Source organism: Aspergillus nomiae (genome assembly GCF_001204775.2).
Source record: "Aspergillus nomiae NRRL 13137 chromosome Unknown contig00569, whole genome shotgun sequence".
NCBI classification, from domain to species: Eukaryota; Fungi; Ascomycota; class Eurotiomycetes; order Eurotiales; family Aspergillaceae; genus Aspergillus; species Aspergillus nomiae.
Genome location: NW_015378624.1, coordinates 1 through 16,705, shown reverse-complemented (window position 1 = coordinate 16,705; position 16,705 = coordinate 1). Strand labels below are relative to the sequence as shown.

The window sequence follows — 16,705 nt, the reverse complement described above, 5'->3', positions numbered from 1 at the left end:
TCTTTATATTCTCGATAGTTTTATTAGAAATCCTTGTAGCCAGTTTACTTCCTATCAGTGCTTATAATAAACCAAGGTCGGTCACACAGGTTCCCTAACACAGGGTCTCTGACACGGGTTTTATAATATAACCCTTTAGATACCTACACGGCTTTACAGTCTATTCAGTCGCTTATTAGCAAGTATCAGACAACAATAGACAGAACAACAACTTTCACATCTACAGTCTACTAATCCCACAACAAAAAAGCTTGTGGGATTAAACAATTGGTAGATCATGGTCATTTACAGCGAAGAAAAAACTTTAATCCAGCTTCAACCGTATCTGAAGGTTTAGCACAGTCATTGCACCCGCGGCCCTCCGCAAGATATGAGACCAATATACTGACATTACCTGCTATGAATATCTATGGCATATGCATCAGAATACGTAGAACATCCATCGTCTTGGCATTCTGACAATTTTATTATATAGAGAGCCCATGGAGCATTTTATTGATAACTCCCGCCCCTAATTATATAGTCTTTTGCCCCCCCAACACAGCTACCATCATTTGCGACAAGGATATGCTAGTCTAGAGACAAGAGGGCAAAGAGATTTTTAATGTATCTATGAGACACAGAGTAGCCGCGTAGGTTTATATTATAATGGCCCAGTTAGACCACCAGGGATAGAAGAGCGAAAGACAACAAGCTAGGAAGGTAGAGCTTAGAACTTCCTATACCCCAGCATCTATCTCCATTGCATCCCCGGGATGACGAGTATTGTTTGAATTACGGGGATCTGCGGCCGTCCCCGAATATGCAGCGCTATATGCAGAGGGATGTCGCCCACATTGAGTTGTTCTAGCCCGCTCCCTTGTCTCAATCAGAGCCTTACGCACAGTGTCTCTTTCCCTCGGTACTGTCAGTGATGCTGGTTCTCTGTAAAGAACCAACTCGTTGCACATGGGTTTTGCTTCTGTGGTGACGAATCTCGGGATTGCTCTCAAGTTCTCCACGATTCCGGGCACGAATGTAATGGAATCACTGGGAAGCTCAGTTTCTGCTATCTCACGTTCAAGATCATGAATGTAAACAGTATATTTCGTGTCGTCCAATATCATCAGTCATCTAAAGCTGACGAACCATGTTGACCAACGTCAAGATTGTCTGGAATTTCTCCAGGAGCAGGACTAATTGCTCGAGGACCTAAATTTGCGATGTTCGTTAGAGGATGTGATAAAAGGAAGGGGGAGCCTAAGCACAGGAAAAAAGACAAAAGAAAAAAAGGGGGGGGGGAAACAGAGGCAAGGAATTTTGAAACAAAGGACTGTGATAGGAGAAACAGAGAGAGAACGAGCCAAGGCTATGGCAAGACATACCAATATGCAAGCGACCAAACTTTTTAGCTAGAGGCTGATCTCCATCAGGGTCACTCTCCGCGGGACGCTTTGTTCCGTGATAAACTCCCACATCAGGGTGCTGCGCCATCCAAACCACAAACAGCCAGGTAATTAATCAGAGAACTTTCTGCGGAGTAACAAAAAGGGTTATAATCTACCATCTGCTATCCTGGGCACGCGCGAAGTCAACTTGGTGCAACTAAATGCATCGCTGAGAGGGTGGCTTGATGCGAGCCCCTAAGCTTTTGAGGGATGGGGAACTGGCTTTGACTCATCTGCTGTCGCCCTTTAGGTCAAAACCCAGAACATTCTACCATCTTCACACTTCCCCTCCCCCTCCCCCACATCGAAGTGTGTTACCTGCAAACACCACCTCACCACCATTCATAATGAATTCAAATCTACAAAGCAGTCCTGAGTGGACTGCAAAATCTGTTCGGGATGCATTTATTCAATATTTCCAAAAAAATGGACATACTTTCGGTATACTATATACTACACATTTTATTCTCAATCTTTTGCCAGCTAACATCGAACCGTACGACCAGTTGCATCAGCTCCTGTGGTTCCTCACTCGGACCCAACTTTGCTTTTTACAAATGCTGGGATGAATCAATTTAAGTCGATTTTCCTGGGCACCGTGGATCCACATTCGGATTTTGCGAACCTGAAGAGTGCGGTCAATACTCAAAAGGTTACTACATGAAATTATTGCCCTCTCTCCCTTGAAAGTCGCACAACTAATTTATATTCATAGTGCATCCGTGCTGGTGGTAAGCATAATGTAAGTGTCAAAGACAGAGCATTGATTTTACTTTTTTTTTTATTTGGCAAGAAACTGACCGTAGCGATAATAGGATTTGGATGATGTGGGAAAAGACAGTTATCATCATGTGAGGCGATCTAACCTCATGCTATTATCATTGCAAGTACTGATAGGGGATCTGTAACAGACCTTCTTTGAGATGCTTGGTAACTGGAGTTTTGGCGACTACTTCAAGAAAGAAGCAATCAATTACTCTTGGGAACTCATGACAAAGATATATGGATTGGATCCGCAACGATTGTATGTTACCTACTTTGAAGGGAGCAAAGAGGGTGGTCTCTCTCCCGATCTGGAAGCCAAGGAGCTATGGAAAGCAGTGGGTGTTCCGGAAGACCATATTCTCCCCGGGAATATGAAAGACAATTTCTGGGAAATGGGTGATCAAGGTCCCTGTGGACCTTGCAGTGAAATTCACTATGACAGAATTGGGGGACGCAATGCCTCCAACCTTGTCAATCAGGATGACCCCAATGTTCTTGAGATTTGGAACAACGTTTTCATTCAGTACAACCGTGAGTCAGACCGGTCTTTGAAGCCCCTCCCAAACAAGCATGTCGATACTGGCATGGGCTTTGAGCGCTTGGTCTCGATACTCCAAAATAAGTCATCAAATTATGACACCGATGTGTTTTCTCCGTTATTCGAAACCATCAAGGACATCACTGGAGCACGGCAGTATCAGGGACGATTCGGTGTTGAAGATCCGGATGGAATCGACACGGCTTACAGGGTTGTAGCAGATCATGTTCGAACTCTGACATTTGCCATTTCAGATGGCGTCACACCGAATAGTGAGGGCCGTGGCTATGTGATTCGTCGGGTGCTTCGCAGAGGTGTTCGGTATGCCAGGAAATACTTCAGGGTCGAGATTGGCAATTTCTTTTCCAAGATTGTACCGACCCTTGTGGATCAGATGGGTGACATGTTTCCTGAGGTCAAGCGAAAACAACAAGATGTTATGGAAATACTTGACGAGGAGGAGATTTCGTTTGCAAAGACTCTGGACCGTGGTGAAAGGCAATTCGAACATTATGCCCAGCAAGCTAAGGCTAAGGGAGACGATAAACTCCACGGTGCTGATGTTTGGAGATTGTATGATACCTTTGGCTTCCCTGTCGATTTGACTCGTATTATGGCAGAGGAACGTGGCCTTCGAATTGATGACACTGAGTTCGAAGAGGCTCGCTCAAGAGCTAAGGAAGCAAGTAAAGGACAGAAAAAAGCTGCCGCCGACACCGTCAAACTGGATGTTCATGATCTTGGAAAATTGGAGAAAATGAATGACGTTCCCAAAACGAATGACGCCGCGAAATTCGATAGAGGGAATATCACTGCCCAGGTTAAGGCGATTTACCATGGCAAATCCTTTCATCCCTCCACAAAACAGATACCCGAGGGGGACCAAATTGGGCTTATCCTTGATCGCACGAACTTTTATGCCGAACAAGGCGGCCAGGAAAATGACACAGGCAGAATTGTCATTGATGGACAGGCTGAGCTTGAAGTTGGCGACGTTCAGCTTTATGCTGGGTATGTTCTTCATACGGGCTTCATGAAGTATGGTTCTCTCTCTGTTGGTGATGAAGTCATTTGTGAATACGACGAGCTTCGTCGGTGGCCCATCAGAAATAACCACACAGGCACACACATCCTTAATTTTGCTCTCAAAGAAGTACTGGGAGATGGCGTGGAGCAGAAGGGCTCACTTGTTGCTGCTGAGAAGCTTAGGTTTGACTTCTCACATAAATCACAGGTTACAGATAAAGACCTGGAAAAAATTGAGGATATATCGACCGAGTATATTCGCCAGAATTGCGCCGTCTACTCGCAAGAGGTGCCTCTCGCAACTGCCCGACAGATCTCAGGTGTCAGAGCTGTTTTTGGCGAAACCTATCCAGATCCTGTTCGTGTTGTGTCTGTAGGCGTGGAGCTGGAGGAGATCCTCAAGAATGTTAAGGATCCTCGTTGGGAAAAAGTTAGCATTGAGTTTTGTGGTGGAACTCATGTGCAGAAGACAGGCGACATTAAGGAACTTGTTGTCTTGGAAGAAAGCGGCATTGCCAAAGGCATCCGCAGAATAATTGCAGTTACCGGAGAGGATGCTCATGAAGTGCAGCGTGTCGCCCTGGAATTCGAGAAGCGTTTGGACCGTCTCGAAGCAATGGCTCTAGGTCCCGAGAAGGAACAGGGCGCGAAGCAAATCCAGGTTGACCTTAGCCAGTTATTAATCTCAGCGGTTCAAAAATCGAGGTTCCGTGAACGCTTTGCACATATCAACAAGCAAATCATCGATTCGCAAAAAGCGCAACAGAAGCTTGAATCGAAGAAGGCGCTTGAGGCAATTACTTCCTACTTCCAAGACCCAGAAAACAAAGATAAATCCTGGCTTGTTACTAAGCTTCCAATCTCAGCGAATGCAAAAGCTGTTAGCGAATCCCTGAACCATGTGAAGTCGAAGCTGCAGGATAAAACGGTTTACGTCTTGGCCGCGGATCCTAACCAAGGCCGTGTCGTCCACGGCTGCTATGTGCCAAAGGTAATATCATCACCCGGTACTTTTCGTCCAGGACTGACAATTTTTATTTCCAACTAGGCCATAAGCGATCAAGGAGCTTCCGCCAGCGAATGGGCAGCTATTGTTTCTACTGCGGTCGGTGGAAAGGCTGGTGGAAAGGGGCCCACGTCTATTGGCAATGGTACTAATCCAGACAAAACTGACGAAGCTATTACCTTGGCTTCTGATTACCTTAGCAAGTTCAAGCTTTAAGCTCTAAATACAGTCCAAGATTGTGATATTACTGGCTTATATAGACAAGGAGAGGGAAAGAAAAGTGTTAAGTGCTATAGAGAGAGCCCAGAAGATCACGACACCTAAAGAATATAGGAATCACCCTAGCTTCATATATTAGGTTCGAACCGGTTGATTGATCAAGTATCACATCTCCCCGCACTGAACAATGGTAACGTCTTGATTGGGTTTATCCCTGGTTGTGCGAATGTTTTCAATCATTCGCACAACGTCCATCCCTTCCACTACTTGTCCAAACACCACATGTTTGTTATTTAGGAACGGCGTCGCAGTTGTTGTAATGAAGAATTGGCAACCGTTTGTGTTGGGTCCAGAATTCTGGACATGTCAGCATCGTCACTTCCCCAGACTTTCGTACTGGGACTTACTGCCATGCTTAGTAGCCCTGGACGGTCATGCTTCAAAATGAAATTTTCATCTGGAAATCGTGGAGCACCATAGATGGTACAAGAACCTGTGCCATCGCCATTGACAAAATCACCACCCTGTATCATGAAATCCTTGATCTTTAATGTATCAATTAGCCCCAGAAACATAGCCCTGAGGATATGTAATGTACACACGACTCTATGAAATTTGCTATTCTTATATCCCTGTGGCCGTCCTTGGGAATTCTTGCTTTCTCCTGTGCAGAACTGGCGAAAGTTCTCTGCTGTTCGGGGTGTGATACTGGTAAAGATTTCCATCTTGATACGTCCCAGTGGCTCTCCTGTGAGATAATGTATGCTCAGCCTGTATAGATCTCATTTTGTGAGGCAGATATCCCAGCTCCAAATTCCGTATACCATAGCTACATATCTTTAATTGAGTTGTGCTGGTGAAACCAGGTAAGAAATCCCTCAACGGTAGGATCTCTGTCCGTAAGGTTGGTGTTTCTGAATATCATCTTCCGCACTTACCACCTAGAGTGATGTCAAAAAAGACAACAGGGTTGGAGTTCTCAGTCGAGGTTGTAACTTGGCTGTCCATTTTGCAGATTCGTGCTATCAGGAAACCACAAGGTGGTTGGAGGAATAATGATGGTAGTGTGACAACGTAAAACTTGTGGTAGGTACGTATCTGGGGAGTACTCGATTGTAAAAAGCCGAATGACTCCATACCACCCCACTTTCAAATTAGCTTATTGGATTAGGGAAGCCAGAGAATATATCGTCTATCGTGCATACGGGATACCTCTGTCGTTATATCATGACAAAATATTCTCTGTCAAATTTATCTTAGTTCGATGTTATTACCGAAGCATTCTACCTCGAGTACGGCTTAGTGTACTACATACATGCTTGATATATGTACAAAGTGATATCAAAGATATGATAGGAAAGTAATCCGGTAGTCACTAAATACATACCTAGGAGTACCTTTTTAACTTCTGTAAATTGTTCCCCTCATTGGTGCTGTACAGAGTACGTACTAAGTAATGCGGGAGATGCAATCTTACGTACTGTAGAGTAGATTATAATGAGCCACCCCGTGACCTGACTGCTCAGCCATTGGTCTCGGTCACGCATTACTACATTACCACCCACCTGTGGAGTATCGCTCTCTCCATCAACGGCATTCTAGATTCAAATGCGATATACATCCCAGGTTTACAATAGGAACGATTCTTTCAGCAGCTCCGGGCGCAGCTGCCGCCAGTGATGATCCACCGCGTTCCCATTTGGTGTGTGCCTTGTGTCGCTGTCCTGATGAAACGGGTTGCCCCCATCGCTTTTGCGTGTTAGAGCCATAAAACCGTTCAAGTGCTCCAGGGATAAAGTTAATCTAGGTTGTTGATTTCTCGACGACATCTCATGTCAATATACTCGTGGATTCCAGATATCACTGCCTAACAATCGAGACGGCCGGCACCGTTTACTGCGCTCAACCCCTCCAGTATCACCACGTCTTCGTTTGTCAAGATGGCCTCCACTGCAACAGGTTTACAACCAACTGCCACCAGTATTGATCACAACGGAGATGATAGTAGATCAAGCCCCACAAGTTCGCCCCTCTTATTCTTCGTTGCCCTTGGTTTCGGTGTTGTATTCACGAACCTATGGTATGCCCAAGCTTGCATTGTGTTTGAAATGTACGCTAATCTTGTTGGTCACTCCTAGGATCATTGTTGGGGTAAAGTATTGCTTCAGATATAACCAGCGAAACCGCCAATTACGCAATGAGGAAACGGGCGAACCGATAGATTTAGTAACCATGCCCCGACCACATAGGCGAAGGAGAGAGAAAAAGTTGATGAGTATGGATGAAGTAAACGAACGGTTTCCACTTATCAAATACAAAGTGTGGAGATCTTCGCGCGCGAATGAAGGCCTTCCAACTGCAGGTGGAATATCGGCGCCGAATAGCAGGCCGCAAAGCTTGAAAGGCGAACATGATGTTCTTTCTACCACTATTGGGGCACACTCTTCCACAACAAATTCACCAATAATAGGCCACCATCGATGTACCTCGACCACGTCGCAGTCATTTATACCAGTTGAACATGCACAGACGGCATCATCACAGTCCCAAGAGAAGGAAAACGCTGATCAAGCATTTGCTGTAATGGCTGACACCACCCATGGCTCAGAGACAAAACAGTTACAGAGTTGCGATTCCCTCGAGGATGACGAGGATGTCAATAATCAAATTCGCACCGCAGTACCAGCGGAACTTTTGCCCAATCCAGGCGATTCGTGTGCAATTTGCCTTGACACAATCGACGATGACGATGACATACGTGGGCTTACATGTGGTCATGCTTTCCATGCATCCTGTGTGGACCCGTGGTTAACGAGTCGAAGAGCTTGTTGTCCCTTGTGCAAGGCCGATTACTACGTTCCAAAGCCTCGCTCTGATCCTGGCGGACAAACAACTAATCCAGAACGCTCAGGCCGTCGTAACACAACACGATTGGCTGTACCCCCACAACCACAATCAGTATTTATAGGAGGGCGTATTAACCCATTTCGGAATCCCCTAGCTATATCGGAGCGACGGGCTCCATTGAGAAATGGAACCCAATCGTCCCGGCTAACTGCACCGCGTTTTTGGCGAATACAAGATCACAACTTTCGGCCTACTAGTAACCCGTCGAGCACAGCCCCAGAGCCTTCGAACCGACGAAATTGGAGGACTAGATTTACGCCTGTTCGGTCGTTGAATCTTTCTTTTCTGTCCTTTTCTGCTCGGAATCATCCTTCAAGAGAGAGTATGCCGCAACTGACAGACACTGCTCGCTCTACGGCCGACCGGACACCTGGCCAGCTGGAAGCCCAGTCCGGCGCCTGAGTAGCTTCATAAAATATGTGTTGCAGTTCCCTTATCCAATTCACGTCAAACGTTGCCCTTCCTCGCTTCATGGCATCTGGAATGCCAACGGGCAACGGCACGATTATTTACAGCGTGCAAGGTCACGCAAAGACATGAATATTATTCTGTATAATACGTTGAAGTACCCCACTATTCGAAGATAGCTTTATCTTACATAATATGTGTGAAGTCCCTGTTTAGGTATCTACATTTGTTCCACGCTGTTGGCTTAATGGCACAAGTCCTCATGAAAGTTATTACCCGTCGCGTGGTGTTAATGGCGCAATGGTTGCAAGGTATTACGGATTTCGGGCTTTCAGGTTGTATGCAAGGTAGTTGGTTATTTATTGAGAAAGCCTTGCAGCAGATATGGAATTCTGCAATCAAAGCCTGCTGTCTCTCTCTCTTCCCCAGTTTATTACTACTTGTTCTAATGTACATCGTGATGATGAGAATACCAATGCATATACCAGGAAAATAAAGCTTCGTATCTTACTATAACATCAATTCTGAGATGTGTTAACTAAAACACATTGTCTTCAAGACCGCATCAAGAGGAATTGAAAATAGGTTTATATAATATTGACATCATTTCTGCGCTTTTGCGGGGCCAACTCCAGCACTTATAACACCTGGTAACTCATTCTGTCCAATATGAAACAACATCCCAATAGCAGTACCTGCCGCCATGACCACCAGTATACTGATACCCGCAATTAAGAAGAAAGGGGAGCTGATATCTCGTTTTTGGCACGCAGAGCCTCCCCACTGAATTTTTTGGACAGTACCATCTTCTTTGGTGACGATGGTTGACTTGCATTTGCATGCGTAGCAGTCGCTAGCTGCCTCGTCGTTGGCTGACCCGGACTTTTTATGGCAAACCCCATGTCCAGAGCAGCTATCAGTTGCCACATTACACGAAGAATTCGAGGTGAAACAAACTGGGTGTGTCGGCCTCTGGAGCGTCGTCATAACTGCTGCACCAGTCGATCTGACAGCAGATTCCTGTCTCACGGCCCCTCGTGGGTTCACTTTACTTTTCGGCCCTTTACCTTGGCTAGATGTGGGCAGAAGAACTGCTGTGATTTGTTTGGCTTCTGACGAAAGAGCACGTAGACCATGGAGAGTAGACGTCAGGGATTCGGCTACAGAGCCAGAGCCCACATAATCATCAGGAAACTGCCGCAGATTAATAAATGCTTCGCTAAGGTAACTATTGTAAGAACGTACTTGTAATGATATCTTCAAGACTGCTGTCAAACTCTGCTCGTCCACCCACGTTTCCGCCAGCTTCACAATGCCGAGAAGCTCTTTGCCAAATACATGGGCTACCGCTTCGAATGCAGAGCCCTTAGGAATGCAATTTTCAATCGTCTACAGACAGACCAGAGTTAGCCGTAGCAAAAGTCCCACTGATAGCCATTTCTTTCTTACTTGAACATCGGAGCTGATTTCGACTCCGCCACCGAATTTACAATAGTTCCTTGTGGTCATAACATAGCTGTCGGAGTTAGCCCCTGATGATGAGTCGAGGAAACCGTCAATTAGGCCATTGGCTGAAGCGCTACTAATCACGAGGTCCCCTTGATACTCTTGCTGAACAGAAGATCCTTGTGACAGCTTGTCAGCTGTCTTGAATAGCGACGGGCAATTTTGACATACCAAGTCCAACCTCTATCCCTTCAAGAATCACAAGGCTCCTAGTAGCATCCTTATAGTCGATATCACTGCCAAACAACGGACGTGGCACGCCACCATATCTGTCCAAAACCTCGAGTATGTCTTGATCCCACTTTCCCAGAACCGAAGCGGTAGGTACGTTCATTCTGAGCTCCAAGAGATGCCGAGCTACATCATCAGTTATCACCGGAGTCTTTGTGTTTTGCCATGGTGAAGATGGGTCGAATGTGAATATGGAAGCATCCAAAGCTCTAGTTCCGGATGCGACTGCTAATGCCAGACTCAAGAAGCGAGTGAGCGGATACATGCCGAGCGAACAAACTAACAATTAACTCGCTTGATATGATAAAAGCCTTGCTGTATTTGATGACTGACAGCTCCGTGGACTTTCAGTGTAGACCTTTTGGTCAGGAACTGGTACTTGAGCGTGAAGTAGGCGAAGCACCTGCACCTTTGTACAGGTGGATAGCAACTACATTACTTCAGCTCTTACTAACCCCAAATTATAACTACCTGTACACTGATATTTGAAATTTACAGAGTAAGAACAGTGGCTCGTGCATCAATATATACCGCCTGAATAAAAGCCAATAATAAGCGACATACAGGCTTTTGTACAGGCATTAAATACCAATAACAGTAGGCGGTCTCTAAAGTTATACACTATAGTGTATTTGGGTGTTTTAAATTTCAGTTTCCTCCCACTGTATCTCAGCTGGTCTGTATCACGTGCTGAATCTCGGGGCTACCACTTGAAGCACTCCGGAAGAACGACTACTAGTAGATATACGGCGAAAGTTCAAATGTTAGGCTGCTTCAAGATTCGTCCGTATTTGATCTCGATAGTAGTGTACATACCTCCTCCTGACACCTGATTTATTTATTGTCTTCTTAATTCCTCTTTTGATTTCTCTTTCCTTTGTTTTCGCTTATGCAGATCCTTTTCGTACGATCATAGTTATATTTTAAGCCTTGAGTACAAGTCGGTACTCGTTCTTTCCATATTGCTCTTCAGTTATACTAAGGTAGGGGCATGCCAATTCTAGCATCCTAAGAAACGGGTAAGAGATATGCATTCTTGTTGAACAGCTGCGCCCACACATGCGATCTCTCAATGTTTCTGTTCAGGCGATTACTTCCAAACTCTACATATCTTTTTCGAATTAGCCCACCATTGTCTCAGACCTCGAATCTCAACAATGTGCGCCATGTCAAATTCAAGCGGCCGTGGATTAGGTAAGTAAATCATCGTTGTACTATAGATATTCCACCCTCTGAAATATGCATTAGGAAATTTTTTACCACGTTTTTTATTTATGGTGCCGCATTTCATTTGTGGAGTTCGTTTGTCCTTCTTCAGTTTGATGATACGCTAGACGATGCCGATGCCACACAGGAAGCACTTTCTGGGAAGACAGGTGTGGGCGAAAATCGAAAAGATGATACCGAGGGGCGCCTCAAGAACCCTGCGAGCGGAACAATAGATTCTGATCCTGTTTTTATACCCTTGGGCTGGCCACGATTACGCAAAGGTGAACTATATGCAGCATCGGACCCGGAGTGGCAAGAGTTTGTCAAGACATCACGGGATCGAGAAAAGCTTCAATATCTCAGAGGTATGGTCGATTCGGTTGCATTTTAGTCCTTGGCTAAACATTGTATGTGAAGATCAGCTGGCATCGATCGTTCAGAAAGATGCCTCCCAGTCTGAAGTACTATCGCGCGTTCTAGGGGGTCCCCTTCACGTAACAGGGTTCTGGCTAGTGCATCATTTTCCATCTCGCGCCCCCCCTGATTATGAGCGCTCAGGGTATGTGCATTCATGATAGGACAACCCTTAGGATTTGCTTATGACGCGTAGGCTAGAGTTCACCGACGGTGGAATATCGTGGGTTTCAAAACCCATGTCTCTGGAGGATGGTGACCGTCTTCGGAGGTGTATACAGCCTTTATCTGTGGCACTCGCCATAAAGGATGCCTATATGATCTTGGTGAAAAGACAAATTTCCCGGCTTAATATCACAGGCTTAGAGCAAGAACAAGCCCCAGGTCCTTCAAGTCTACCGTCCCATAAGACGCTATCGTCCGAGCTTCAACCCCTAGACGGGTTGCACCCCATGCATCAGTCTGAAACACAGTCGGCTTCACCTACTGGTTCTCAGGGGGCCACCTTGCGAGACAAAGGTGGCGCCGACCTTCATCATTCTCTGATTATATCGACACTTCAACGATTACCTTTACCAAAGTTTGGTCCCGGGTCTGATCTGTATGCAGCATCGTTAGCTTTTAAGATGCGGCTGAAGGACTGTTGGGCCCGAGAACTGCACCGTCCTCGGCGTGGCGTGTTCTATTTTATCGGCCCTGTCGGCTTGAAAGGCCCCAGAGGGTTTTGCAGGGTTGACGTGAAAGGTGAATACGACCCAGCAACGGCCAGTTGGTCTTTGGTTTCGATGCAGCTCAAGGATGTGAGCATATTCAACCAAAAAGCGCTTGGTGGCTCTTAACCGGCTGCCCATCCTTCTTTTACAAATTGTATTCTGATGTATCTTTAAATGCGGGACTTGATGTATGTACGAGGTCTCTTTTTCAACTTATTTTATTGCCTGGGCATTCACACTGTAAGCTTTCCTCTCCATGCTATAACCTCTCAGACGTCCGGCATCTAGGACATTGAACGAAATAATCTTTGCAATTGTCAATATTGCTGAGATTAGGTCTAAGCTATACAGATATGCACAAGTAATGGAGTTCAGACGGTATGCTAGCATGCTTAATCAAGTAATCAGCAAGTATCGGAAAGGCCAGCTCATTGAAATGCTGTGCAGCTGTCATTACTGCGCCATGAATATTATGAGTAGCTTATACCTCGTAATCTGTTGGCCGTACTGTCTTCGGCAGGCCATATGTGACTTATCAAGTAATAAATAATCTGGTGGGATGACGTAAAGGTATTGATAAATCACCCCACCCTCTTTGTATGGAGTAAGTACTCTGTCACCTCATCTCACATCCATAAAACAACTCAGAATCAGAGAGCACCTAACCTTATCTCTTTTTCTTTTGCATACTATCACTAATGGCTCTTCCCCCAAAATTTTCAGGTCAAAGATTGCGGGCTGGTACTGATCAACACCCGCAACACACGCTTGAACTCTGTATGTCAGGCACTGGATTAACATTTGTGGTAGTTAGCTGATGATATTACAAATTGAGATCTTGACTATGCATGTCCTGTGAGTCCACGGTGTAGGCTCTACTATGCTTTTGCATGTACGCTAAAACTTAGCCTTAGTTCTCCGCAAAAATGTTCGATACGTTCTACAACTCAGTCAGGCCTACACTTGAAAGTCAATACCGGGGCAAACTGCAGGTCATTTTTCGTCAACATATCCAACCCTGGCACCCATCATCAACATTAACGCATGAAGCGGGCGCGGCTATTCTGAGAGTAGCCCCGGAGAAATTCTGGGAATTCAGTGCCGCTTTATTCAAACAACAGAAAGATTTCTTTGATGTCAGTGTGGTTAACGAAACACGCAATAGAACATATGAAAGACTGGCAAAGATTGCCGGACTTGTGGGGGTGGAGGAGCGAGAAGTGCTCAAGCTTTTGACCGTTAGCGACAGAGCTAGTGATGGCGGGGAACTGAACATCGGCAACGATGTCACCGATGATATCAAGAAAATGGTCAAAGTAAGATATTAAGACTCCGGTGATATGAGACATATCCAATCTAACACAACAAATTAGGCAGACCGTGCTGTAGGAGTCCATGTTTCTCCGACCGTATACTTCAATGTATGTCATTCCTAGTTGCGCAAATGTTAAAGGTGACCCGATGTACTGACACCGTCATCTAGGGTATCGAAGAACCGGGGATCAGTAGCAGTTTTACTGCTACCCAGTGGGGGCAATGGTTGGCCAAGAACGTGATCTGAAAACCCCTTCTAGACAAAAGGATCCTGCAAATAGAATATAGGGGTGGCTGGGCACAGTAAAACCGTCGTATTGGTGGCAGTGCGTGGTGGCTTAGTCGACAAACGAGGTAATTTCTAGCAGCATTGAATTATATTGTCGAGACTTCATGCAAAAAGCACCTGATTGCCTAAGAACAATCTCACTTATGCATACTCCGCACCTTATTTAGCGGCCGTTTGCTCGTCCAAGTAATGGGGAAATGAGTAGAGAAAGGCTAAATATTGACCATCGAACTCGAGGTATATTTACTGTGACATTGGTGGCTGGTAGTTGAGGGGACGCCTGGCACAACTATTAGTACCAAAGGTGAACAAGTTCAAATTAAGGCGCTCACTTGAATAGCAGAATATGCGGTTCCGGCTCATGAACCTCGTAGTGCTCCCAACCCAGGCTCTGACCAGCGAGGCAGTTAGACACGTTGTGACATGAAAATATAATATTAGTGATCGGGCCCGCACACCTGTGTAATACCCAGGGCCCTCCACTCCTCTTCCCAAAGTAGTTTAAGGGTTCCCTTCGAGCTATCAAAGTAGTCGGCCGGGATTTTTTTGAGCATGTTTTTGGGGAGCTGAACATGACGGTATTCAAATTGATCATCAGAATATCTGTGGGCAAGTCAGCATTTATGTCAACAGCCTACGATATGAGAGTCAATGTACCTCGCGGAGTAGTGGATAGAGTCGATGAATTCCTCGAGCCTTTCTCGTTCAGATTCCAGCAGAAGGCGGGGCTTCTTATTCCTCCTACTCATATCGATGTCCATCTGGAACGGCAAGAAGCGTGCAATGATGTGGATACAGCAACTGCTGACTATCTTTTAGCTGTGACTGATCTTTTTACATAGATCTTGGCCGTGCTAATAGGCAAGAACTATGGGTGTTCTTATTATATAGATACTTACGGAACAAAATCCGATGATGGTGTGACTTCGGTGGAATGTAACTGACGCACAGCTTTTTTGGCGACTTGTTCGCAGTTGGTGTGCGTCTTTAATCACGAGTTGATGTAATTTTGAGGTTCACCAGCTTAAGGTGCAAGTAGGGAGCAGATCGGATCAGGACCACAGGAGAAAAGACAGAAATACTCCAATGAAGATACCCACATTTGCTTCTTGGTGGAGGTGTCTAGCCGCTTTAGTGCCTAAGGCTGCCAAAAAAAAGTATTCACCATTGTAGTTTCTACTTGTCCCTGTTGCCTCCTTATTTCAAGAATCACCACTGGCATCAGGTCCGAGTCTTCCTGTGTATTGCTGGCGGTAAGATGATTGGCTAAGCTGGTCTTAGTCCATTGCTTTGAAGAACATCTGGGTCTGTCTCCTATTTTCCATATCAATTTGTATTTTCATCTTGTTGAAGCAGTCTATGCGAGGGAAACAGTAAAGCTTGATGCTCTTTGCATGCTACTATAGCCTTCAACGCTCAACTGCTTCATAATTATGTGAAGTTTATATCTATATATGGAGGATTCTCTTGCTTGCGGTTTATTGTAAGGGGTGGTAATGGGGCATGATACTTTCGGGATGTTCAGTTAAATCTATAGTTACTTATCAACCTTAATAATGAGAAAGTATTAATCTGTACAATATATCTTGTTTATACACATTGATCCATCCAGGAGTAAAATGTGAGCGTCAGCAATTCCCAAGCAGTGCCCTGTACTCCGAGTAGTACCAGGGAAATTGTTAGTAATATGCCACTGCTACTTCTCTTCCTCTACTTATGTTGATAACCCGAATAATAGTTTCACCTGCAAATACACCTGACTTTCCATGCTATAAATAGAGTCGTGGTAGAGGCGACATTCTCTCAATAGGAGTAGTCTTCTGAGAGAGTTCGTCGAGTGAGGAGAACTCGATTCATTTACCCAAACAGTTGCTAGGCTTACACATAAAATTCTCTCTATAAGAGTGGAGCGATCCACATACAAGCAACCTGCAATTAATCACAGTCTTAAAGTGTAAAATGACGCCCGATCACCAACATACCCTGGGATGTTAGAAATATGTGACTCTTGTGATGCACAATAGTTTAATGGATGTTGGCTGACACCTACCTTCGACTGCTCTCATAGCTTGTGGTGGTGGTGTACAAGCAATGGGTACCAAAATCTAAATCTCGTTATATGCCACTCCATACAAATAAAAATCTATTATCTATTCTGCGTGTAAGGTAAGGTATATATCGAATCAATAAATGCCACAGCTAATTTGTGAAATCATGGAATCTACCTGTAGTAATTCTTGTGTAGTAGAAAGCTTCTACAATACAGTACTTGCTGTCAGTAGTTTTGTTGTAGGGTTGTATGTTAGTGCTACATGGGAATGCTCCCCATGATGGAAAATCTTTTTAGATAACTAGTTAACGTAGTCGGTAAGCGGGAGGCTCACGTAGGCCGGGGGCTCGCCTCTGTATTCCATACAAAATAGCACATTTTTAAATATTGATATCTCAACCACTTTTGAATAGATCGGTTTATAATTTTAATATACTAATAGTAAAAGTACTTTTGATATATTCACTATATATTAGTAAAAAGTAGATAGAATTTAAAATGGTTAAGATATCAATATTTAAAAATATGCTATTTTGTATGGAATACAAAAGTGAGCCCCCGGCCTACCGACTACTTTAGTTGAACTCTGGCTTATCTAATTAGCTTTAACCAACCATGGATTAGCACTGGCCGTTTCATTTGCTCCCCAGCCGAGGAAAGAAAGAAAAGGTTGAAAGAAGCAG

The 16,705-nt window shown here is 44.9% G+C and overlaps 6 protein-coding genes across 6 annotated transcripts; 3 read left to right on the top strand and 3 right to left on the bottom strand.

Annotated features, from left to right (window-relative positions):
• Positions 1-1,612: 1,612 nt before the first annotated feature.
• On the top strand, positions 1,613-5,101 carry ANOM_010357 (alanine--tRNA ligase; the record flags this gene model as incomplete). Its single annotated transcript, XM_015555613.1, has 6 exons — positions 1,613-1,868; positions 1,934-2,079; positions 2,143-2,169; positions 2,243-2,278; positions 2,339-4,747; positions 4,805-5,101. The coding sequence occupies 6 exons, from the start codon at positions 1,613-1,615 to the stop codon at positions 4,976-4,978; spliced, it is 3,048 nt and encodes a 1,015-aa protein (XP_015401552.1). The 3' UTR covers positions 4,979-5,101.
• On the bottom strand, positions 5,088-6,037 carry cyp3 (putative peptidyl-prolyl cis-trans isomerase; the record flags this gene model as incomplete). Its single annotated transcript, XM_015555612.1, has 3 exons — positions 5,088-5,338; positions 5,389-5,729; positions 5,920-6,037. Coding segments are annotated over 3 exons (624 nt in total), but the record flags the coding sequence as incomplete, so codon positions are not given.
• Positions 6,038-8,899: 2,862 nt separating this feature from the next.
• On the bottom strand, positions 8,900-10,298 carry ANOM_010355 (DUF3844 domain-containing protein; the record flags this gene model as incomplete). Its single annotated transcript, XM_015555611.1, has 4 exons — positions 8,900-9,490; positions 9,542-9,685; positions 9,746-9,921; positions 9,974-10,298. The coding sequence occupies 4 exons, from the start codon at positions 10,296-10,298 to the stop codon at positions 8,900-8,902; spliced, it is 1,236 nt and encodes a 411-aa protein (XP_015401554.1).
• Positions 10,299-10,942: 644 nt separating this feature from the next.
• Positions 10,943-12,495, top strand: ANOM_010354 (uncharacterized protein; the record flags this gene model as incomplete). The annotated part of the gene is made up of 4 exons (XM_015555610.1): positions 10,943-11,227; positions 11,282-11,607; positions 11,660-11,801; positions 11,853-12,495. Coding segments are annotated over 4 exons (1,269 nt in total), but the record flags the coding sequence as incomplete, so codon positions are not given.
• A 510-nt stretch (positions 12,496-13,005) lies between these two features.
• On the top strand, positions 13,006-13,930 carry ANOM_010353 (DsbA family protein; the record flags this gene model as incomplete). The annotated part of the gene is made up of 5 exons (XM_015555609.1): positions 13,006-13,146; positions 13,205-13,224; positions 13,284-13,685; positions 13,743-13,790; positions 13,853-13,930. Exons 1-5 carry the CDS (start codon positions 13,068-13,070, stop codon positions 13,928-13,930), a joined length of 627 nt encoding a protein of 208 aa, XP_015401550.1. The 5' UTR covers positions 13,006-13,067.
• A 225-nt stretch (positions 13,931-14,155) lies between these two features.
• Positions 14,156-14,961, bottom strand: ANOM_010352 (cyclin-dependent protein kinase regulatory subunit CKS1; the record flags this gene model as incomplete). Its single annotated transcript, XM_015555608.1, has 5 exons — positions 14,156-14,252; positions 14,305-14,363; positions 14,429-14,575; positions 14,630-14,784; positions 14,872-14,961. Coding segments are annotated over 5 exons (504 nt in total), but the record flags the coding sequence as incomplete, so codon positions are not given.
• Positions 14,962-16,705: the final 1,744 nt, after the last annotated feature.